Consider the following 24,522-nt stretch of genomic DNA (forward strand, 5'->3'; position numbering starts at 1 on the left):
TCTACAAAGGTTTGACGGGAAAATAAAGATAGCTGTTATAAGATCTTTTAATATTTTCATGCAAATTCTGATAAAAAAAAAAAAAAAAAAAAGAATTTGCCTACCTACCTACCCACACCCAGTCATCATGGGTCGGGTTTGGGCAAACTGAAATATTTTTAATTGTGGCCTAAGTTTGAAAAAAATGGTACTTACCAGCTAGTCCTTGTGCATATATTAAAACCACTTTTTCTATCATATATTGTTTATCTAGCTTGATTGTAAACCAGTGATAATATCTGGCTAAATTCAAATAAGTACAACTTGTCTCCACTCTCCCATCAATTGAATGCTTGAATGTAGATCTAATAGTACCAACATTTGCACTTGGAATTCCGACAGTAGTTGCTAAATTTGCTACAACATAAAATATGCATAATTTTACATAACATATATTATATAGGTCTAATGCACCTTGTCACAATTGAACATATAATATAAGTCTAATGCACCTTGTCACAATTGAAAACGGGGTTCGAAATCAAATATCCTATGTTGACAGGGGAGTCGGTGACCAAGAGGTCTAACTCTAAGTAGTCTGTTGACAGGGATTTCGGTGACCAAGAGGTCTAACTCTACGTAGTATGTTGACAGGGGAGTCGGTGACCAAGAGGTCTAACTCTAAGTAGTCTGTTGACAGGGGAGTCGGTGACCAAGAGGTCTAACTCTAAGTAGTATGTTGACAGGGTTCGGTGACCAAGAGGTCTAACTCTAAGTAGTATAGTGACAAGGGATTCGGTGACCAAGAGGTCTCACTCTAAGTAGTATGACTATGTTGACAAGGGATTCGATTCAGTGACCATGAGGTCTAACTCTAAGTAGTCTGTTGACAAGGGAATCGGTGACCAAGAGGTCTAACTCTACGTAGTATGTTGACAGGGGAGTCGGTGACCAAGAGGTATAACTCTAAGTAGTCTGTTGACAGGAGAGTCGGTGACCAAGAGGTCTAACTCTAAGTAGTCTGTTGACAGGGGAGTCGGTGACCAAGAGGTCTATCTCTAAGTAGTATGACTATGTTGACAGGGGAGTCGGTGACCAAGAGGTCTAATTCTAAGTAGTCTGTTGACAGGGGAGTCGGTGACCAAGAGGTCTAACTCTAAGTAGTCTGTTGACAGGGGAGTCGGTGACCAAGAGGTCTAACCCTAAGTAGTATAGTGACAGGGGAGTCGGTGACCGAGAGGTCCAACTCTAAGAAGTATAGTGACAGGGGAGTCGGTGACCGAGAGGTCCAACTCTAAGTAGTATAGTGACAGGGGATTCGGTGACCAAGAGGTCTAATTCTAAGTAGTCTGTTGACAAGGGAATTTGTGACCAAAAGGTCTAACTTTAAGTAGTATGTTGACAGGGGATTAGGTGACAAAGAGGTCTAACTCTAATTATCTGTTGACAGGGGATTCGGTGACCAAGATGTCTAACTCTAAGTAGTATGTTGACAAAGGATTCGGTGACCAAGAGGTCTAACTCTAACTATGCGTTTGACAGAGGATTCGGTGACCAAGAGGTCTTACTCTAAGTAGTCTGTTGACAGGGGATTCGGTAACCAAGAGGTCTAATTCTAAGTAGTCTGTTGACAGGGGAGTCGGTGACTAAGAGGTCTAACTCTAAGTAGTATGGTGACAGGGGGTTCGGTGACCAAGAGGTCTAACTCTAAGTAGTCTGTTGACTGGGGATTCGGTGACCAAGAGGTCTATCTCTAAGTAGTATATTGACAAGGGATTCGGTGACCAAGAGGTCTAACTCTAAGTAGTATAGTGACAGGGGAGTCGGTGACCAAGAGGTCTAACTCTAAGTAGTATGTTGACAGGGGATTCGGTGACCAAGAGGTCTAACTCTAAGTAGTATGTTGACAGGGGAGTCGGTGACCAAGAGGTCTAACTCTAAGTAGTATGTTGACAGGGGAGTCGGTGACCAAGAGGTCCAACTCTAAGTAGTATGTTGACAGGGGATTCGGTGACCAAGAGGTCTAACTCTAAGTAGTCTGTTGACAGGGGATTCGGTGACCAAGAGGTCTAACTCTAAGTAGTATGTTGACAGGGGAGTCGGTGACCGAGAGGTCTAACTCTAAGTAGTCTGTTGACAGGGGAGTCGGTGACCAAGAGGTCTAACTCTAAGTAGTATGTTGACAGGGTTCGGTGACCAAGAGGTCTAACTCTAAGTAGTATAGTGACAGGGGAGTCGGTGACCAAGAGGTCTAACTCTAAGTAGTATGTTGACAGGGGATTCGGTGACCAAGAGGTCTAACTCTAAATAGTATGTTGACAGGGTTCGGTGACCGAGAGGTCTAACTCTAAGTAGTCTGTTGACAGGGGAGTCGGTGACCAAGAGGTCTTACTCTAAGTAGTATGTTGACAGGGGAGTCGGTGACCAAGAGGTCTAACTCTAAGTAGTATAGTGACAGGGGAGTCGGTGACCGAGAGGTCCAACTCTAAGTAGTATGTTGACAGGGGATTCGGTGACCAAGAGGTCTAACTCTAAGTAGTCTATTGACAGGGGAGTCGGTGACCAAGAGGTCTAACTCTAAGTAGTATGTTGACAGGGGAGTCGGTGACCAAGAGGTCTAACCCTAAGTAGTATAGTGACAGGGGAGTCGGTGACCGAGAGGTCCAACTCTAAGAAGTATAGTGACAGGGGAGTCGGTGACCGAGAGGTCCAACTCTAAGTAGTATAGTGACAGGGGAGTCGGTGACCGAGAGGTCCAACTCTAAGTAGTATGTTGACAGGGGGTTCGTTGATCAAGAGGTCTAACTCTAAGTAGTCTGTTGACAGGGGAGTCGGTGACCAAGAGATCTAACTCTAAGTAGTCTATTGACAGGGAAGTCGGTGACCAAGAGATCTAACTCTAAGTAGTCTATTGACAGGGAAGTCGGTGACCAAGAGGTCTAACTCTAAGTAGTATGTTGACAGGGGAGTCGGTGACCGAGAGGTCCAACTCTAAGTAGTATAGTGACAGGGGAGTCGGTGACCGAGAGGTCCAACTCTAAGTAGTATGTTGACAGGGGAGTCGGTGACCAAGAGGTCTAACTCTAAGTAGTATGTTGACAGGGGATTCGGTGACCAAGAGGTCTAACTCTAAGTAGTATGTTGACAGGGGATTCGGTGACCAAGAGGTCTAACTCTAAGTAGTCTATTGACAGGGGGTTCGGTGATCAAGAGGTCTAACTCTAAGTAGTATGTTGACAGGGGATTCGGTGACCAAGAGGTCTAACTCTAAGTAGTATGTTGACAGGGGATTCGGTGACCAAGAGGTCTAACTCTAAGTAGTCTATTGACAGAGGATTCGGTGACCAAGAGGTCTAACTCTAACTAGTCTGTTGACAGGGGATTCAGTGACCAAGAGGTCTAACTCTAAGTAGTCTATTGACAGGGGGTTCGGTGATCAAGAGGTCTAACTCTAAGTAGTCTGTTGACAGGGGAGTCGGTGATTAAGAGATCTAACTCTAAGTAGTCTATTGACAGGGAAGTCGGTGACCAAGAGATCTAACTCTAAGTAGTCTATTGACAGGGAAGTCGGTGACCAAGAGGTCTAACTCTAAGTAGTATGTTGACAGGGGATTCGGTGAACAAGAGATCTAACTCTTATGTAGTCTGTTGACAGGGGAGTCGGTGACCGAGAGGTCTAACTCTAAGTAGTATGTTGACAGGGGAGTCAGTGACCAAGAGGTCTAACTCTAAGTAGTCTGTTGACAGGGATTTCGGTGACTAAGAGGTCTAACTCTAAGTAGTCTGTTGACAGGGGAGTCGGTGACCAATAGGTCTAACTCTAAGTAGTATGTTGACAGGGGAGTCGGTGACCAAGAGGTCTAACTCTAAGTAGTCTGTTGACAGGGGAGTCGGTGACCAAGAGGTCTAACTCTAAGTAGTCTGTTGACAGGGATTTCGGTGACCAAGAGATCTAACTCTAAGTAGTATGTTGACAGGGGATTCGGTGACCAAGAGGTCTAACTCTAAGTAGTCTGTTGACAGGGGAGTCGGTGACCAAGAGGTCTAACTCTAAGTAGTCTGTTGACAGGGGAGTCGGTGACCAAGAGGTCTAACTCTAAGTAGTATGTTGACAGGGGATTCGGTGACCAAGAGGTCTAACTCTAAGTAGTATGTTGACAGGGGAGTCGGTGACCAAGAGATCTAACTCTAAGTAGTCTATTGACAGGGAAGTCGGTGACCAAGAGATCTAACTCTAAGTAGTCTATTGACAGGGAAGTCGGTGACCAAGAGGTCTAACTCTAAGTAGTATGTTGACAGGGGAGTCGGTGACCGAGAGGTCCAACTCTAAGTAGTATAGTGACAGGGGAGTCGGTGACCGAGAGGTCCAACTCTAAGTAGTATGTTGACAGGGGAGTCGGTGACCAAGAGGTCTAACTCTAAGTAGTATGTTGACAGGGGATTCGGTGACCAAGAGGTCTAACTCTAAGTAGTATGTTGACAGGGGATTCGGTGACCAAGAGGTCTAACTCTAAGTAGTCTATTGACAGGGGGTTCGGTGATCAAGAGGTCTAACTCTAAGTAGTATGTTGACAGGGGATTCGGTGACCAAGAGGTCTAACTCTAAGTAGTATGTTGACAGGGGATTCGGTGACCAAGAGGTCTAACTCTAAGTAGTCTATTGACAGAGGATTCGGTGACCAAGAGGTCTAACTCTAACTAGTCTGTTGACAGGGGATTCAGTGACCAAGAGGTCTAACTCTAAGTAGTCTATTGACAGGGGGTTCGGTGATCAAGAGGTCTAACTCTAAGTAGTCTGTTGACAGGGGAGTCGGTGACCAAGAGATCTAACTCTAAGTAGTCTATTGACAGGGAAGTCGGTGACCAAGAGATCTAACTCTAAGTAGTCTATTGACAGGGAAGTCGGTGACCAAGAGGTCTAACTCTAAGTAGTATGTTGACAGGGGATTCGGTGAACAAGAGATCTAACTCTTATGTAGTCTGTTGACAGGGGAGTCGGTGACCGAGAGGTCTAACTCTAAGTAGTATGTTGACAGGGGAGTCAGTGACCAAGAGGTCTAACTCTAAGTAGTCTGTTGACAGGGATTTCGGTGACTAAGAGGTCTAACTCTAAGTAGTCTGTTGACAGGGGAGTCGGTGACCAATAGGTCTAACTCTAAGTAGTATGTTGACAGGGGAGTCGGTGACCAAGAGGTCTAACTCTAAGTAGTCTGTTGACAGGGGAGTCGGTGACCAAGAGGTCTAACTCTAAGTAGTCTGTTGACAGGGATTTCGGTGACCAAGAGATCTAACTCTAAGTAGTATGTTGACAGGGGATTCGGTGACCAAGAGGTCTAACTCTAAGTAGTCTGTTGACAGGGGAGTCGGTGACCAAGAGGTCTAACTCTAAGTAGTCTGTTGACAGGGGAGTCGGTGACCAAGAGGTCTAACTCTAAGTAGTATGTTGACAGGGGATTCGGTGACCAAGAGGTCTAACTCTAAGTAGTATGTTGACAGGGGAGTCGGTGACCAAGAGGTCTAACTCTAAGTAGTCTGTTGACAAGGGAATCGATGACCAAGAGGTCTAACTCTAAGTAGTCTGTTGACAGGGATTTCGGTGACCAAGAGGTCTAACTCTACGTAATATGTTGACAGGGGAGTCGGTGACCAAGAGGTCTAACTCTAAGTAGTCTGTTGACAGGGGAGTCGGTGACCAAGAGGTCTAACTCTAAGTAGTCTGTTGACAGGGATTTCGGTGACCAAGAGGTCTAACTCTACGTAGTATGTTGACAGGGGAGTCGGTGACCAAGAGGTCTAACTCTAAGTAGTCTGTTGACAGGGGAGTCGGTGACCAAGAGGTCTAACTCTAAGTAGTCTGTTGACAGGGGAGTCGGTGACCAAGAGGTCTAACTCTAAGTAGTATGTTGACAGGGTTCGGTGACCAAGAGGTCTAACTCTAAGTAGTATGTTGACAGGGGAATCGATGACCAAGAGGTCTAACTCTAAGTAGTATGTTGACAAGGGAATCGATGACCAAGAGGTCTAACTCTAAGTAGTCTGTTTACAGGGGATTCGGTGACTAAGAGGTCTAACTCTAAGTAGTCTGTTGACAGGGGTTTCGGTGACCAAGAGGTCTAACTCTAAGTAGTATAGTGACAGGGGAGTCGGTGACCAAGAGGTCTAACTCTAAATAGTCTGTTTACAGGGGATTCGGTGACTAAGAGGTCTAACTCTAAGTAGTCTGTTGACAGGGGAGTCGGTGACCAAGAGGTCTAACTCTAAGTAGTATGTTGACAGGGGAGTCGGTGACCAAGAGGTCTAACTCTAAGTAGTCTGTTGACAGGGGAGTCGGTGACCAAGAGGTCTAACTCTAAGTAGTCTGTTGACAGGGATTTCGGTGACCAAGAGGTCTAACTCTACGTAGTATGTTGACAGGGGAGTCGGTGACCAAAAGGTCTAACTCTAAGTAGTATGTTGACAGGGGAGTCGGTGACCAAGAGGTCTAACTCTAAGTAGTATGTTGACAGGGTTCGGTGACCAAGAGGTCTAACTCTAAGTAGTCTATTGACAGGGAAGTCGGTGACCAAGAGATCTAACTCTAAGTAGTCTATTGACAGGGAAGTCGGTGAGCAAGAGGTCTAACTCTAAGTAGTATGTTGACAGGGGAGTCGGTGACCGAGAGGTCCAACTCTAAGTAGTATAGTGACAGGGGAGTCGGTGACCGAGAGGTCTAACTCTAAGTAGTCTGTTGACTGGGGATTCGGTGACCAAGAGGTCTATCTCTAAGTAGTATATTGACAAGGGATTCGGTGACCAAGAGGTCTAACTCTAAGTAGTCTGTTGACAGGGGATTCGGTGACCAAGAGGTCTAACTCTAAGTAGTATGTTGACAGGGGAGTCGGTGACCAAGAGGTCTAACTCTAAGTAGTATGTTGACAGGGGAGTCGGTGACCAAGAGGTCCAACTCTAAGTAGTATGTTGACAGGGGATTCGGTGACCAAGAGGTCTAACTCTAAGTAGTCTGTTGACAGGGGATTCGGTGACCAAGAGGTCTAACTCTAAGTAGTATGTTGACAGGGGAGTCGGTGACCGAGAGGTCTAACTCTAAGTAGTCTGTTGACAGGGGAGTCGGTGACCAAGAGGTCTAACTCTAAGTAGTATGTTGACAGGGTTCGGTGACCAAGAGGTCTAACTCTAAGTAGTATAGTGACAGGGGAGTCGGTGACCAAGAGGTCTAACTCTAAGTAGTATGTTGACAGGGGATTCGGTGACCAAGAGGTCTAACTCTAAATAGTATGTTGACAGGGTTCGGTGACCGAGAGGTCTAACTCTAAGTAGTCTGTTGACAGGGGAGTCGGTGACCAAGAGGTCTTACTCTAAGTAGTATGTTGACAGGGGAGTCGGTGACCAAGAGGTCTAACTCTAAGTAGTATAGTGACAGGGGAGTCGGTGACCGAGAGGTCCAACTCTAAGTAGTATGTTGACAGGGGATTCGGTGACCAAGAGGTCTAACTCTAAGTAGTCTATTGACAGGGGAGTCGGTGACCAAGAGGTCTAACTCTAAGTAGTATGTTGACAGGGGAGTCGGTGACCAAGAGGTCTAACCCTAAGTAGTATAGTGACAGGGGAGTCGGTGACCGAGAAGTCCAACTCTAAGAAGTATAGTGACAGGGGAGTCGGTGACCGAGAGGTCCAACTCTAAGTAGTATAGTGACAGGGGAGTCGGTGACCGAGAGGTCCAACTCTAAGTAGTATGTTGACAGGGGGTTCGTTGATCAAGAGGTCTAACTCTAAGTAGTCTGTTGACAGGGGAGTCGGTGACCAAGAGATCTAACTCTAAGTAGTCTATTGACAGGGAAGTCGGTGACCAAGAGATCTAACTCTAAGTAGTCTATTGACAGGGAAGTCGGTGACCAAGAGGTCTAACTCTAAGTAGTATGTTGACAGGGGAGTCGGTGACCGAGAGGTCCAACTCTAAGTAGTATAGTGACAGGGGAGTCGGTGACCGAGAGGTCCAACTCTAAGTAGTATGTTGACAGGGGAGTCGGTGACCAAGAGGTCTAACTCTAAGTAGTATGTTGACAGGGGATTCGGTGACCAAGAGGTCTAACTCTAAGTAGTATGTTGACAGGGGATTCGGTGACCAAGAGGTCTAACTCTAAGTAGTCTATTGACAGGGGGTTCGGTGATCAAGAGGTCTAACTCTAAGTAGTATGTTGACAGGGGATTCGGTGACCAAGAGGTCTAACTCTAAGTAGTATGTTGACAGGGGATTCGGTGACCAAGAGGTCTAACTCTAAGTAGTCTATTGACAGAGGATTCGGTGACCAAGAGGTCTAACTCTAACTAGTCTGTTGACAGGGGATTCAGTGACCAAGAGGTCTAACTCTAAGTAGTCTATTGACAGGGGGTTCGGTGATCAAGAGGTCTAACTCTAAGTAGTCTGTTGACAGGGGAGTCGGTGACCAAGAGATCTAACTCTAAGTAGTCTATTGACAGGGAAGTCGGTGACCAAGAGATCTAACTCTAAGTAGTCTATTGACAGGGAAGTCGGTGACCAAGAGGTCTAACTCTAAGTAGTATGTTGACAGGGGATTCGGTGAACAAGAGATCTAACTCTTATGTAGTCTGTTGACAGGGGAGTCGGTGACCGAGAGGTCTAACTCTAAGTAGTATGTTGACAGGGGAGTCAGTGACCAAGAGGTCTAACTCTAAGTAGTCTGTTGACAGGGATTTCGGTGACTAAGAGGTCTAACTCTAAGTAGTCTGTTGACAGGGGAGTCGGTGACCAATAGGTCTAACTCTAAGTAGTATGTTGACAGGGGAGTCGGTGACCAAGAGGTCTAACTCTAAGTAGTCTGTTGACAGGGGAGTCGATGACCAAGAGGTCTAACTCTAAGTAGTCTGTTGACAGGGATTTCGGTGACCAAGAGATCTAACTCTAAGTAGTATGTTGACAGGGGATTCGGTGACCAAGAGGTCTAACTCTAAGTAGTCTGTTGACAGGGGAGTCGGTGACCAAGAGGTCTAACTCTAAGTAGTCTGTTGACAGGGGAGTCGGTGACCAAGAGGTCTAACTCTAAGTAGTATGTTGACAGGGGATTCGGTGACCAAGAGGTCTAACTCTAAGTAGTATGTTGACAGAGGAGTCGGTGACCAAGAGGTCTAACTCTAAGTAGTCTGTTGACAAGGGAATCGATGACCAAGAGGTCTAACTCTAAGTAGTCTGTTGACAGGGATTTCGGTGACCAAGAGGTCTAACTCTACGTAATATGTTGACAGGGGAGTCGGTGACCAAGAGGTCTAACTCTAAGTAGTCTGTTGACAGGGGAGTCGGTGACCAAGAGGTCTAACTCTAAGTAGTCTGTTGACAGGGATTTCGGTGACCAAGAGGTCTAACTCTACGTAGTATGTTGACAGGGGAGTCGGTGACCAAGAGGTCTAACTCTAAGTAGTCTGTTGACAGGGGAGTCGGTGACCAAGAGGTCTAACTCTAAGTAGTCTGTTGACAGGGGAGTCGGTGACCAAGAGGTCTAACTCTAAGTAGTATGTTGACAGGGTTCGGTGACCAAGATGTCTAACTCTAAGTAGTATGTTGACAGGGGAATCGATGACCAAGAGGTCTAACTCTAAGTAGTATGTTGACAAGGGAATCGATGACCAAGAGGTCTAACTCTAAGTAGTCTGTTTACAGGGGATTCGGTGACTAAGAGGTCTAACTCTAAGTAGTCTGTTGACAGGGGATTCGGTGACCAAGAGGTCTAACTCTAAGTAGTATAGTGACAGGGGAGTCGGTGACCAAGAGGTCTAACTCTAAATAGTCTGTTTACAGGGGATTCGGTGACTAAGAGGTCTAACTCTAAGTAGTCTGTTGACAGGGGAGTCGGTGACCAAGAGGTCTAACTCTAAGTAGTATGTTGACAGGGGAGTCGGTGACCAAGAGGTCTAACTCTAAGTAGTCTGTTGACAGGGGAGTCGGTGACCAAGAGGTCTAACTCTAAGTAGTCTGTTGACAGGGATTTCGGTGACCAAGAGGTCTAACTCTACGTAGTATGTTGACAGGGGAGTCGGTGACCAAGAGGTCTAACTCTAAGTAGTCTGTTGACAGGGGAGTCGGTGACCAAGAGGTCTAACTCTAAGTAGTATGTTGACAGGGTTCGGTGACCAAGAGGTTTAACTCTAAGTAGTATGTTGACAGGGGAGTCGGTGACCAAGAGGTCTAACTCTAAGTAGTCTGTTGACAAGGGAATCGATGACCAAGAGGTCTAACTCTAAGTAGTCTGTTGACAGGGATTTCGGTGACCAAGAGGTCTAACTCTACGTAGTATGTTGACAGGGGAGTCGGTGACCAAGAGGTCTTACTCTAAGTAGTCTGTTGACAGGGGAGTCGGTGACCAAGAGGTCTAACTCTAATTAGTCTGTTGACAGGGGAGTCGGTGACCAAGAGGTCTAACTCTAAGTAGTCTGTTGACAGGGGAGTCGGTGACCAAAAGGTCTAACTCTAAGTAGTATGTTGACAGGGGAATCGATGACCAAGAGGTCTAACTCTAAGTAGTCTGTTGACAGGGGAGTCGGTGACCAAGAGGTCTAACTCTAAGTAGTCTGTTGACAGGGGATTCGGTGACTAAGAGGTCTAACTCTAAGTAGTCTGTTGACAGGGGATTCGGTGACCAAGAGGTCTAACTCTAAGTAGTATAGTGACAGGGGAGTCGGTGACCAAGAGGTCTAACTCTAAATAGTCTGTTTACAGGGGATTCGGTGACTAAGAGGTCTAACTCTAAGTAGTCTGTTGACAGGGGATTCGTTGACCAAGAGATCTAACTCTAAGTAGTCTGTTGACAGGGGAGTCAGTGACCAAGAGATCTAACTCTAAGTAGTCTGTTGACAGGGGATTAGGTGACCAAGAGGTCTAACTCTAAGTAGTCTGTTGACAGGGGAGTCGGTGACCAAGAGGTCTAACTCTAAGTAGTATGTTGACAGGGGAGTCAGTGACCAAGAGATCTAACTCTAAATAGTCTGTTGACAGGGGAGTCGAATACCGAGAGGTCTAACTCTAAGTAGTATGTTGACAGGGGAGTCGGTGACCAAGAGATCTAACTCTAAGTAGTATAGTGACAGGGGAGTCGGTGACCAAGAGATCTAACTCTAAGTAGTCTGTTGACAGGGGAGTCGCTGACCAAGAGGTCTAACTCTAAGTAGTATGTTGACAGGGGAGTCAGTGACCAAGAGATCTAACTCTAAGTAGTCTGTTGACAGGGGAGTCAGTGACCAAGAGGTCTAACTCTAAGTAGTCTGGTGACCGAGAGGTCTAACTCTAAGTAGTATGTTGACAGGGGAGTCGGTGACCAAGAGGTCTAACTCTAAGTAGTATGTTGACAGGGGAGTCAGTGACCAAGAGATCTAACTCTAAGTAGTATGGTGACAGGGGAGTCGGTGACCAAGAGGTCTAACTCTAAGTAGTCTGTAGACAGGGGATTCGGTGACCAAGAGGTCTCACTCTAAGTAAAGATAAACATATAAAATCTTTGGCTCAAAATACTTAAGGGCTGTTGGCCATCCTCGAGAGTTACTGACGCAATGGTTAATATTAGCTCAAAATGTTTGTACATTTTTTTTCTTAGTATTGGCAGTCCACAGTCATTCATAACATGAGATTCAAGAGTTTTAATACCTTTATCCATTTTAAACTTATACTCTTTGTACATGCAGTTTTGAAGTCCAAAGATTCACTTCCAGAGGATGATGATTAATTTGGATTAAATGGTACATAATGTATTTCATCTCATCGAATTATTTTGAATTACTCATCTCGTGCTAGAATTTCCACGCGACATATCAGAAAACGGGAGCATGAGAGATCAGTTTTTAATTAGATTGTATATAAATGAACTAAAATTGAAATCATACAAGACTAACAATGGCCAAAGGCTCCTAATATTGGACTAAGGCGCAAATATACGGCGGGGTTAAACATGTTGTTTTGAAATCTCAACCCTCCCACTATACCTCTAGCCAATGTAGAAAAAACAAACACACAGTAAAACTCACTTCAAAAGAAGTCCGAGTCCGAAGTCAGAATAGGTAACAAAGGTAACTAAACAAAATGATACATAAATTAACAAAAGGCTACTAGTAGCTACTGACATGCCAGTCTTAGGCCTCAATTAAACTGATTGAAAGAGTAGTCAAAATCAAACAACAATCACCTTTTTTCAAATGTGTTTTTATATGAATTATATAAAGCGAAAAATGTAGGAAACGAATACATTCGGCCAGGTACTGTGTGCACATCCTCTATCCATATATTTGTAACTTTTCAGTGAGTTTTCTGCATTAAATCATGATCAATCACATACAGGATAAACTTACGTGTTGCTTTGGATCCGTCCAGAAGAAAAGTCAATAGAAAAAATATCTTTTGCAACATGATTATGTCATGGACCTGAAAAAATAAAAGAAAGAATAGAGAGAAAGGGACGAATCTCGCATTAAATGGCCTATATTGGGTATATATTTTATATATATACAATGCATATTCTAGACCGTGTTTGTCTGGAAGAGGATAGATGTATGTTTATGATGATATCTATATATTATTTTCGTTTCCCGTCTTTCAAAACAAACTTTCAACGAGATGGCAAGAACGAAAAACTTCTAAAGGACAGACAATGTACTTAACACAACACTGAGAACTAAAATGAACCAAACCAAAAAAAACGGGGGTGATTGTATCATGCAGGTGCTCCCTGAAGAGTAGTTGGCAGATCCTGCTCTTCATGTGAACTTTTAATTAAAGTTTTTACACATTCTTCTGCTTTTTTTTTACTCAATAGGTATATACTTTGTGGCCATTTTACGAGTGGTTTTAGACACCATATCAAAAGAACGTGTCAGATTCCGCTCTGTTCGATCTAATTTGAATCGATTCAAACAAGGATTTGTATAGTATATACAAATCCTTGATTCAAATAAAACCAGTTACCGTTCACATTATATTTAATCCTAATCTAATCTTGGGAGGGGGAAATCCAGTGTCACAAAAGACAGAAAAACTATGAACAGATACATGTATATCATGTTTAATATGGAGGGGTGTTTGCAAAAAATACCAGTCAAGAGACTGTGAAATTTCAACTCTCGGAAAAAAAACACTTTTGGAAGTATGATGAAAAATATTTCTCAATCAGCAAATCTCTGCAAAATTTATACAAATAACAGTGTGAAAGCAACAGTTACAGGGTATACCGCTTTAACTGATTCTGGGTTTGAAGCTAAACATAGTGTTATTATTTACAGGCCATAGGAATGAGCAAAGTGTCCAAAACTATGTTCGTGACACATCTACCGCACAGAAGCGTGAAATGTCTGCTTCCATTTCATCTCATACATCTTCAGTTCAAATCCAACTAAACATTTAGATCAAAACAATAAAAATGTTATTAACTGGCTGTTTCTGTTTTGGCCCTGTTATAGCATACCTGTATTGGACCCGAGACTCGAGGGCCAGTACAGCTCATCGAGAATCTATAACAGGGCCAATACAGAAGCAGCCAGTTCAAAACACTTTTATTGAATGGTTTTAGTCGTTTTAATTCGAATAAACTTACTACACATGAACTATACTAAGATACTTTCCGTGAAGAAGATACACAATTTCATATCTGAACTTGTCTTTTCGCATTCACGTTCTTAGATTTTTTGTCGAGGTTCGAGTGTTCACTTGAAAATTGCCAAACTGAAGTCGACTCAACTAAGTCAGATGTATAATATTATTAACACGGAAATAAGTAGATTCAGTTTGAAGGGAAACGGAAGTCAGGGCGGGAACCAGAGGAAAAAGGGATAAAATGCTAAAATAGCACAGGCACTTGTTTGAAAATAAATTTTCTTCTGGTTGACCAGGCCAGGCCACTTTTCTTTTTTTTTTTTTTTAATATGTGCCTTTAAACATATCTTTTATCAGATAAATACATGCAAAAGCGGGCACTATAGGGATATTCTGGGATTTTTTTTCAACCGATTTTTGTCTGGGAAAGTGATAGTCCAAATGAAATCTTAAAGTATTACAAGTTAGTATTTTAATCGTCATAACTGTGCTTAAATGGAAACTCATATGTCGTTTTTATGGGTCTAAACCTTGTAGGATATATGCATATTTTACAATGCCTTGTGCAAATCTTCCGTTACCGGGCATAACAGATAAGGAAACGGTTACGATAAAACAATTATTTCAGAATTTAGATCTGAGACGTGAACTGATAAAACTTAGTTGTAATTATTATTTGTATCATATAAAGTAGCCGGTTAGTGTGAGGGTGGAGTTTTATTTTTTTAGTCCATATAACGACTAAGCTAACTTGTTATAACGACTTTGCATATTTATCTTGTTATAACAACTTAGCTTACTTGTTTTAACGACTTAGCTTACTTGTTTACACAACTTTTAGTTAACTCGTTCAAACAACTTAGGGACTTATCATTTTTTTATCTGGGAAGGTGGAGGGGGTATGGTCAAAATACATGGGGGTCAAGTTTTTTTCTGTATGTGGAAAAGGGGGGTTCAAATTTTTTTTTAATACAAAGTGGGGGATCGAGGTTTTTGACACATGAAAATCAGTACTGTATTTTACATACTTCAAGAGAAAAAGTGTCTAGAAGAACAGTACAACAGTCAAATCAAAATATATGTTTAACATCATTCATATGATTATGAGTCTGGTGAAGAGGAGACGTGAGGATCCTGTACCGGAAAACATCTTTAAGTATCTTTAAGTATACAATTATTAAAGTAAGACATCACTAGACTTTAGTGATGTAGGAAGCTGCAGCTTCATTATCCAAATAATTCGGTCGTTATACATGTATTTCACTCACTTTGATAACTAAATTAAAAAGTCTTAACTTATTTTAATCAGCTGATTAGTTTGAGAGAAATTAAGTATAAATCAAAACGAAATCTACAGCCATTTGTGCAAAATTTTGTCAAAACATACAAATCACGCCACATTATGAAAAAATATAGTGAAAAACATAGTGTACAGCAATAAATTCTCCTATAAATGATTAAATATTTATCTACTCTGAATTTGAATATTGATACACAATATAATGATTCTGAGATGAAGAACACCACAATGTATCCATTTGTTTTCATAACAAGATCCCTTTGGGTCCATTTATATCTCAAAAGTACTTTTTAGGCTAATAGATCAAAATTTTAAGGTTACTATCACACATTTATGAATGAAATGTGACAATAAATGAGTAATTGAATAGTTGAAAGCATAAACTATCCATATAAAAGTTTAGTGACTCAATTGAGGTTTCAATAAGGCCGTACGTAAAGCTTAAGTTTAAGCAGCGTTCATATTATAGATTTCTCTTTCTTTTTTTTTTTATAGTAAATATTATATAATGTGTTGTTACTGTTTTAAAACAGTCTTCACGACGAACTTTTAAATCTACAGGCCCGGAGCTCAATTTTTGAAATTTTTTAGTTAGTTTCTGTTGGCCTGTAGATATGATTTTTACAGGCCCGAGAGCAATTTTACTAGCCTGGGCTGCCTGGGCTGCCACTCAGCGTGAAGACTGCTGTTTTAAAAAGTTATTTTTTGAGTTAGGATCTTTTATTTTTCTTTTATAGCACAATATAGGAAATTAGAAAAAAAGTCAGAAAAAACTACTAAAAGCACTGGCTTGCACTACCTACTTATATTCATGGGAAAGGCCTTATATCGTTATGGACAAGCCCTATTTCAAGACAATTTTCTCTCAAATATGTTTTCATTTTCAATATTTTCTTGAAATTACAAGTGTTTTTGATGTTTTTGATGTTAAAATTTTCATATGTAAATAGAGGGGGGGGATAATTTTTTTTAATGTTTTACTGGGGGCTGGGGGCTGGGGGGATCAAAAAAAATAGTGAAATATTATGGGGGGTCAAGAAATTTTGTTTGTTTTATTTCAAAATTCCCCCCCCCCCTAGCTAACTTGTTATAACAAGTTTAATATCCAAGTCGTTATAACGACTTTTTAAAAAAATAAAACACCATCCGGAACAGTGATATTGTTGCCTTAAATTACTGGACATCACACAGGTTCCCGTGAAATTTTGATCAGATGTCATAATCACGTGGTCATAATACAAAATATCTGACACCACAATGGAAAAGTGATTGTTGACGTTGTATGACGTCAATAGTTTAAGCGGCACTGTGTAGTCCAAATAATTATGCATGTATGACGTCTTGGAAGGCTATTTTAAATTTTTGCTTTGACGTCTTCCTGTCGAAAAAAAAATACAATAGCCTTACAAGATGTCATAGTCATTTGGACTAGGCCAGTCTATGGTCAGCCCCGGGTCAGCCGGGATTTATAGCGATATTAAAGGTGCATTTTGAATTTTTATTGTGACGTCAACATTTTACGGATACCTTTTGTGTTCTACATGTCTAAACAAGTGCCTGTATATTATGTGACATCACCATAGGTCTAGGTTAGAGAAAGCTTTGATTTGTGACTAAATATGCGTGTAACAAAAGACAAACTTCTTTCATCTTACCTATCTCAACTGCTTGTAACTGTAATGCCAGTTGTATGTACGCTTTATTTAGCACTGCACTCTGCAGTGACGTCATGCAAAATTAGGAAAAGAGCCGTAATATTCCGGACATTTTCCGTACCATTTACATCACGAAAAAGATCAACAATGGGGATTGGGTAAATTGTTAAATAGACAAAACTGCTGATATTTTTTACAAGTTCTGTGTCAATGGGCCTTTGTAACTTCTCAAAACTGACATGGGGTCAAACTTTTGGCCCATTATGAAACGTGAAGATTACTAATTTATGAGTTTGACTGTCCCTCTGGTATCTTTCGTCCCTCTTTTACTTTGAAGTACAGAATCTTGAATCGTAGTGTTGTATTGACATATCCTCGTGTCATATGTTTTCGTATGTCAAATGTTTTCGTATCATTCATATTTCATCGGTTTTGATTGCACACACGTATATTAAGACGTGTTTTTCGGTTTCTATCTATGGAACAACATTTCCAATTTTAAAACATATTCAAAGTCGCTTTTAAGGATTATTAGAACAAATTCAATAAAACTGACCTGTTTAGCCATTTTTATTTAATGTCAAAAATATGCATCACTAGAATAGTTGTTTTGTAGAAAACTAGTGCCAATCTGGAAAAAAAAATCATAATGTTACAATTTCAGCACAAGAAACAGCAACCAAAAACTATTTACTAGTTATTTTTAGTACTATAAAGTATTAAATAACTTTTTTTTATGATTCAAGCAATTACCAGAACCACGACTTTAGAAAATACTCATTTTCGGATTTTATAGTGACTGTCATTTCCTGTCAGTGTACTGATCAAGTTTTCACTTCATACGAAAACATATGACGCCGTTTTTTGAAATACGAAAATCGCAAAATAATCGGAAACAATAAAAAATTGTAACTAGTACATTTTAAGTCTTGACAAAAAAATCTAGATACCTAAAAACATTCGATAGAACATGCTTTTAAAATTTGAGTACACACTTGTATAAAAACTCAACCGCAGTGAAAACCGTAGGCAGTGAAAAATGTTATTAGTACGAAAACACATAACAGTTACACGAGGATATATATGATACGTACATAATAGCTGTGGTGACAAAAGGAATATTTAGTTTTAAAAAAATAACGGTTTTATTTCGATAGACGGCAGTAGTCTGTTTCATCATTTTTAAATTCACGACAGGTTCCCGTTCCTACGTGTAATGTACGTCATGCTTATTAACGTCAACTGAAGGTATTTGTGTTCACAATTCCATAAGTTTAGAAAATAATTTAGACGCAGTGAAATAATAAAGATCCGTTTCATTTGTGCGGGGTTTTTTCTAATCATTTAATATATCTATCACCACTATGTATATATCCCCATTTTGTGTATTTATCTCAACTCTCTATATCTATCACCACTATGTATATCTATCCCCATTTTGTATATATTTATCTGAACTCCATATCTATCACCACTATGTTTATATATCCCGACTTTGTATATTTATCTCAATGGTGGTTTGAAACATTAAGTAAACACCGTGATTCACAAGGAATTTATACTTTGTCCACTGTTACGAAAGATTCAACACAAGAAATGAATATTGATATAAAAAAAAATAATGTCCCGTCAAAATAGTCTGCCTTCGGATCATACAAATTATGTATTGATTAACATGTGCATGGATATCAAATCTTTGGTAGAAGTTGTAAATTCAGGTAAAAGGTTATATGAAATGGGCATGACAAATGAAAAATAGATCTTTAACGATAGCTTTTTCTGAAATACCCGTTCTGTTAAAATATACCTTTTCACCGTTTTGGTCTTTTGGAAAATGTTTTTTGTGCTGTATTTAGACCCTTTACCAAGAAATTTGTTTTACATGCACACGTGTAAAAATTGCGATTTTTATCGAACGCAATCTTAGGTTGAAACGTTGTTTTCAATTGAGTAGATATAAAAAGATATGGTATGAGTGGTATGAGTGCCAATGAGTCAACTCTCCATCACGGTCATAATTTATAAAAGTAAATCATTATAGGTTAAAGTACGGTCTTCAACACGGAGCCTTGGGCTCACGCCGAACAGCAAGATATAAGGGGCCCAAATGTTACTAGTGTAAAACCACTCAAACGGGAAAACCAACATCAGATTCCTGACTTAGGACAGTTGCAAACAATTGCAGCGGGTTTAAACGTTTTAATGGTACCAAACATTCACCCTTATCAGAAACAATAGCTAGTGTAACATTGTATTTATAATACCCCGTTCTAGACAGTCAAATATGACCCCTTCAAATGCAAGGAGAAAAATACAAAACCCCATTTCAGACAATTTAGCTAAAAATACAACCCCGTTTGTCGGAACATACCCGCCCCAGTATCATATATATAGTGAGTATCCCCCGGGTAAATGTAGAATGGCCATTTAGAAGTGTCACACAATTCATGTATACTAGATTAACTTACCGTTTTTGTTGTTTAAAAGGGTGTCTCAGTCACCCATCGGTAGGGGAATCAGAATAAAAAGAAATTAGAGTATGTGTTTCATTAATGAATAAATCAAATTACGATTGCTTTTTTTTTTGTTGGAAAATTGGCCCATTACGCCCTTACGCGGACCCGCTCCTGTAAATTGGCCCATTACGCCCTTACGCGGACCCGCTCCTGTAAAGGAAAATTGGCCCATTACGCCCTTACGCGGACCCGCTCCTGTAAATTGGCCCATTACGCCCTTACGCGGACCCGCTCCTGTAAATTGGCCCATTACGCCCTTACGCGGACCCGCTCCTGTAAATTGGCCCATTACGCCCTTACGCGGACCCGCTCCTGTAAATTGGCCCATTACGGCCCTTACGCGGACCCGATCCTGTAAAGGAAAATTGGCCCATTACGCCCTTACGCGGACCCGCTCCTGTAAAGGAAAATTTTGGCCCATTACGCCCTTACGCGGACCCGCTCCTGTAAATTGGCCCATTACGCCCTTACGCGGACCCGCTCCTGTAAATTGGCCCATTACGCCCTTACGCGGACCCGCTCCTGTAAAGGAAAATTGGCCCATTACGTACTTACGCGGACTCGCTCCTGTAAATGTAGCTTTTGGGTTGGTTTTATTTTCGTTTTTCTTGCGAACAGTCTATGCATGCAATACATTGAAAATATACGCCACCGTGGATTATTTGTCCCATAAACGATCATAAACATATAGATTCCACAACTGCAACAAGTGTATTACGATATTTCTCCACTCGGACCGAGACAGTTAAAATTTAATATTTAAAGTGCGAGGCTTGCCGAGCTTTTTAAATTATTAAAATTTAACTGTTGAGAGTGGAGAAATATCGTAATACACGATTTACAGTGGTGGAATCTGTTTCTCTCATGATTTTTATCCTTCTTTTTCAAAGATTGGAGGAAAGTTGTGTACTTTTGATGTGACGTCATCAGACATGGTCGCCTTTTTTCATGACGTCACAATAACAAAACTCAGGAGAAAACTTGGAAATTTAATGTCACAATCAAATTTCAACCAAGCATTTGTCGAGAACATATTTTTCACACACCGGTCAGGACATGTAAAAATAGCACAAAAGTAGAGAAAAAGCTTTCTCTCCGTTTCGAAGGAAGGAGGAAATAAATGACGATTTCGATTGACGTCGGACGTCACAATATCTCCAGTAGCAACGTTGTTGTTGAACGAAACAGTTTACACTTTTACTAGCACACAGAAGATAGCGTAGAAATATATAAGAAGACAAATCCAGATATTAAAGAGTTGAGTAAGTATACTAACTTATTCATTCTCATTTTAAAAGTTTCATTATTTCTTTTTGCTATACCAGTATATCTGTTTGAACGTATACGATTGAAATTGGTACCGCTACATACTGAATTATAATATTTTTATTACTTTTATTTGCAAACAATAAAAATCCAATTACTAAGAGTTAAACGTACCGTATTTTTGGGTCAATAATTAAGAATTAAGATTACCTAATTTCATGCAATAACTAAGAGTTAAGCGTATACCTTAATTATGTTTAGCAATAACAAAGAGTTAAGCGTATACCTTATTTTGGGGCAAAGACTGAGAGTTAAGCTTACCTATTTTTTATGCAACAACTAAGAATTAATTAAGCTTACCTATTTTTTAGACAATAACTTAAAATTAAGCTTTGCAAATTTTTAGGCAATAACTAAGAGTTATAGTTTTTTGTTTTGTCATCAACATGGTCGTTATAATGTTTTTGTTCCATTTTCAGAAATGGACGAGGTAAATTTTGAACGTAACCTCAGCGGATTTATCCTGTCTGTATTGCACGCTGCTTACAGCGAATCTGAAGCAAAGGCATTGCATAAGACAACACTGGAGACAACTAAAGAAATAAAAGAAACAGCAACTGAAGCAGAGAGAGCTGATTTCTTTAGAGACATAAGAAGCAAAGAGCTTGACAGGCTTACTAAAACACTAAACAAGCAAAGTGACGAAGCAAAGAATCATGATGACCTAATCCATCCAAAGGTCATAAACAAAGAGATTGTGCAAATTCAGGGAGAAGAAACGGAAAACAGAAGAAGCCACGAGTAAGGAGGAAAGATTAGCATTCTTTCAGTCTATAAAGGAGCGAGAGAGAAAATGGAAAGAAGAAAGAGAGAGCAAACGAATGAGGAAAAGACAAGAAAAGATAAAGCAAATGTTTGCGGAGTTTCACACACCAGCTGTCAGTCCAATGTTGATATCCTATTCTTCGAAGGAACAAAAGCCTGATTTGAACAGTACAAGTTCACCTGTCAACTCATGTTCACAAGAGCCTTTAAAAAGCCTATCAGCCGAGTCAAGGGATACAGATGAACCAACCAAATCACAGATTAAAATTTCCGATGCAAAACACACAGAATCTACCACTGACCACTCTCCAAAATCTACTAGTAGACTTCAGCGTTTTAGAACGTGGTTCAAAAGACTGTGCTGCTGCTGTAGTCAGAATGTTGAAGAAAGTCATTCTGCCTGCTCTTGAATTTTATTTGACATTAATTTTGTTTTGTTAACTTATCGAAATGTTTATTTTTCTATTAAAATTTTGTTTGTTTTCTAAAGTGTTTTCATGCATATCTATAAAACATAGTCGCCATATTTGAGGATAGAATAACAAATCTTAAGGACGGTCATATTAGGTTACAAAAAATAGTAGATTGTCACTCCATGCAGAAAACACGAGCATTTAAAATAATGCCCTCAATTCAATTTGTCTAAATTTGTCTAAATTTGTCAACTTTTTGTATCATTTGAACTTATTTTATACAAAAATGCATGCGTTGTCGTGCTTAGCATACCTCACTTGTAATTCAGTATATCAGATATCAGGAAGAAGTTTCGACAGTTCAGAGAAATGATCACAGGTCACAACTCATCACCATTAATGTAATCTGTAATTTTGTTTATACTTGAGATAAGTATCATGTAGAAAAAAAAGTTCATTCAAACAAATTAAAGAAATCCTGTTTGTAGTACTTGATAGAAAAATGAGGGAAATATCTATTAGACGAACGAATTGACGAGGTAAATGCAATATAAATAGTGAAGTATAATTTAAAAAAAAAACTTTCAAAGCTTTATGAGCATATTGTAACAACGTAAAGTTTGTTTTAATAGCTCTCAACTTTGGACAAAGTGTAATTCGTTGTTGTTTTTCTTATGTTTCTTTTGTAAGTCTCAAGTTCTGTGACCGCTTCAGTGGTGTCATGGTAGGGGTCGAGTTCGAACCCCAGCAGTATCAAACTAAAAGTAATATTTATTATTTTACTGCCTATCCACTAACCATTTAAGAATTGAATGCTTCTTTTTGTAAATTCATTGGGGTGTAAAAGCGTTGATCGAAGTACATTTTGTATGAAGCGCGGAAGCGCTTCATTCTAAAAATGTGCGCACGGTCAACGCTTTTACAACCCTATGAAGTTACAAAAAGAAGCATTCAATACTTATAATTACATTTTTTTATCTATGATCAAGAAAAAACGAATTTTATATTGTTTTTATTTAATTCACCTGTGCACTTTATTGTGGGACCACGTGCTATCATGAATGAAAAGTATTATTGAGTGATACAATTGCTTACGGAATAACACGTGATGTGCTGTTAGCTAATCAGAATAAAGTATTATAATGAAACATACATCTAATGTAATTATTCAGCAGTAATGAGTAAGAGCAAAAACTGCGGGATTAGCTTGGAGTCATATTAATGGGTAGGGATTGGATGACAGGTTGTCATGAGGACTGTTCCATTATCAACTCGCACGTGCACAATCTGTCTCAGCGTGTCAGTTTTTGTCCTGGATATTCAATTAGTATGCCGCTGGACGCTAAATGTCGTCTTTGTTCTTTTCCTACAAATAGTTTATTGAATTTCAAAATAAATTACGGTATCGAAATATTGAAATATAATAGTGCTGCTTTTTGTGAATGTTTGCTTAGCTTTTTATAATTTGTGAATGCTGTGCTTTAGTTTTTATGTTTGCTTTTAGTGCTTATTCTTATGCATTTATAGAATATAGTATTTAAATAGTGCAGCCTAAATGTGCATGAAATGTATGTTCTATGTCTTTTATGTTTTAATATTAGTATTGTGTATGTTTGTTATGTTAATGTATGCATTTGTCGGTTATAAAAGCTCAGAGAGCTTATGTTTATTTGTTATGTAACATGCCGACTATAAATAAAGCTTTGAATTGAATTGAATTGAATTTAAAATTGATTGTTGAAGGCAGTCGAAAAATATATTGTTCATTAGACTGTTACATGTCCAGCGACAAGTATAATAGTCATATTTCAGATACATGTCCAGCGACAAGTATAATAGTCATATTTCAGATACATGTCCAGCGACAAGTATAATAGTCATATTTCAGATACATGTCCAGCGACAAGTATAATAGTCATATTTCAGATACATGTCCAGCGACAAGTATAATAGTCATATTTCAGATACATGTCCAGCGACAAGTATAATAGTCATATTTCAGATACATGTATGTTCAAATCCAAAGAGTCACATTTGGAGCAAAATAGAAAGTCTTCAACAGATTCTAAAGGCATAAACCATAATTATGTACGGTAATATGTATGAAAATGATTTACAAAGAAAATCTAGCACTAGTTATTCAAGATTCTAACTAAGATATCAAAGTGGCGTGTTTGTTTGTAGTCTGTCGCCTGTATGAATATGTTCTTATTAGTTACATATATTTCATTAGAATAAATTAAACACAGCTACTTTTGCAAAGGTACTATTTCAGTACCAAAAATATGTAGTACTGAAAATCTACTTTTAATATTCAGTACTATTTTGTTACTTAAGAATTATTGTAATATTTAGGTACTACCTGTATTTTACAGTACTTGATTTGTACTTGAAATTTAAGTACTACACATTTTTGGTTGCACGGTTAAATTTTCAGCATTTTGAAAGTTTGTCTATTTCAATTCTCTTAAAGTTATGATGTTCAAACATGGAATACTGTGATCATTTTTGGTATTTTTTTTTTTGTACCAATATTTTAAGTACAAATCAAGTACTGGAAAATACAAGTATACCTAAATATTACAATAATTTTAAAGTAGAAAAATTGTACTAAATATTAAAAGTAAATTTCCAGTACTACAGATTTTCAGTACAGAAATAGTACAAAAATAATACCTATGCAAAAGTAGCTGTGTACCAAAGTCTTTTTACTCCGCGTGTTAACCTAGTGTCACAAATGATAACATTAAGAACAGGTATTTGTTAACCTAGTAGTGTCACAAATGATAACATTAAGAACAGGTATCTATCTATTACACTTGAATAAGAGATAGGTTGCTATGTAAATCTGCACTATAATTCTCGGTAAAGTATAAGTGGAGACAAGAGATGAACACCAATGAGACGTTTTGAGGTCAAAGTACGACTAAAAGAACTGTAGCGTTATCTTGAGAGTCACAAAAATTCAACATCACTAGACGGT

The 24,522-nt window shown here is 39.6% G+C and overlaps 1 protein-coding gene across 1 annotated transcript in view; it reads right to left on the reverse strand.

Annotated features, from left to right (window-relative positions):
• The window catches only part of LOC143044450 (uncharacterized), a 127,284-nt gene extending 110,711 nt beyond the window's left edge, over window positions 1–16,573 (reverse strand). Inside the window, exons 1-3 of the mRNA XM_076216474.1 lie at window positions 16,520–16,573; window positions 12,328–12,400; window positions 196–396 (exon numbers count right to left, since the gene is read on the reverse strand). Coding sequence (XP_076072589.1) covers window positions 196–396; window positions 12,328–12,385 — 259 coding nt within the window. The 5' untranslated portion in view covers window positions 12,386–12,400; window positions 16,520–16,573. The remainder of the gene's footprint in view (window positions 1–195; window positions 397–12,327; window positions 12,401–16,519) is intronic.
• Between the last annotated feature and the right edge of the window lie 7,949 nt (window positions 16,574–24,522).

Source organism: Mytilus galloprovincialis, chromosome 9 (genome assembly GCF_965363235.1).
Source record: "Mytilus galloprovincialis chromosome 9, xbMytGall1.hap1.1, whole genome shotgun sequence".
NCBI lineage: Eukaryota > Metazoa > Mollusca > Bivalvia > Mytilida > Mytilidae > Mytilus > Mytilus galloprovincialis.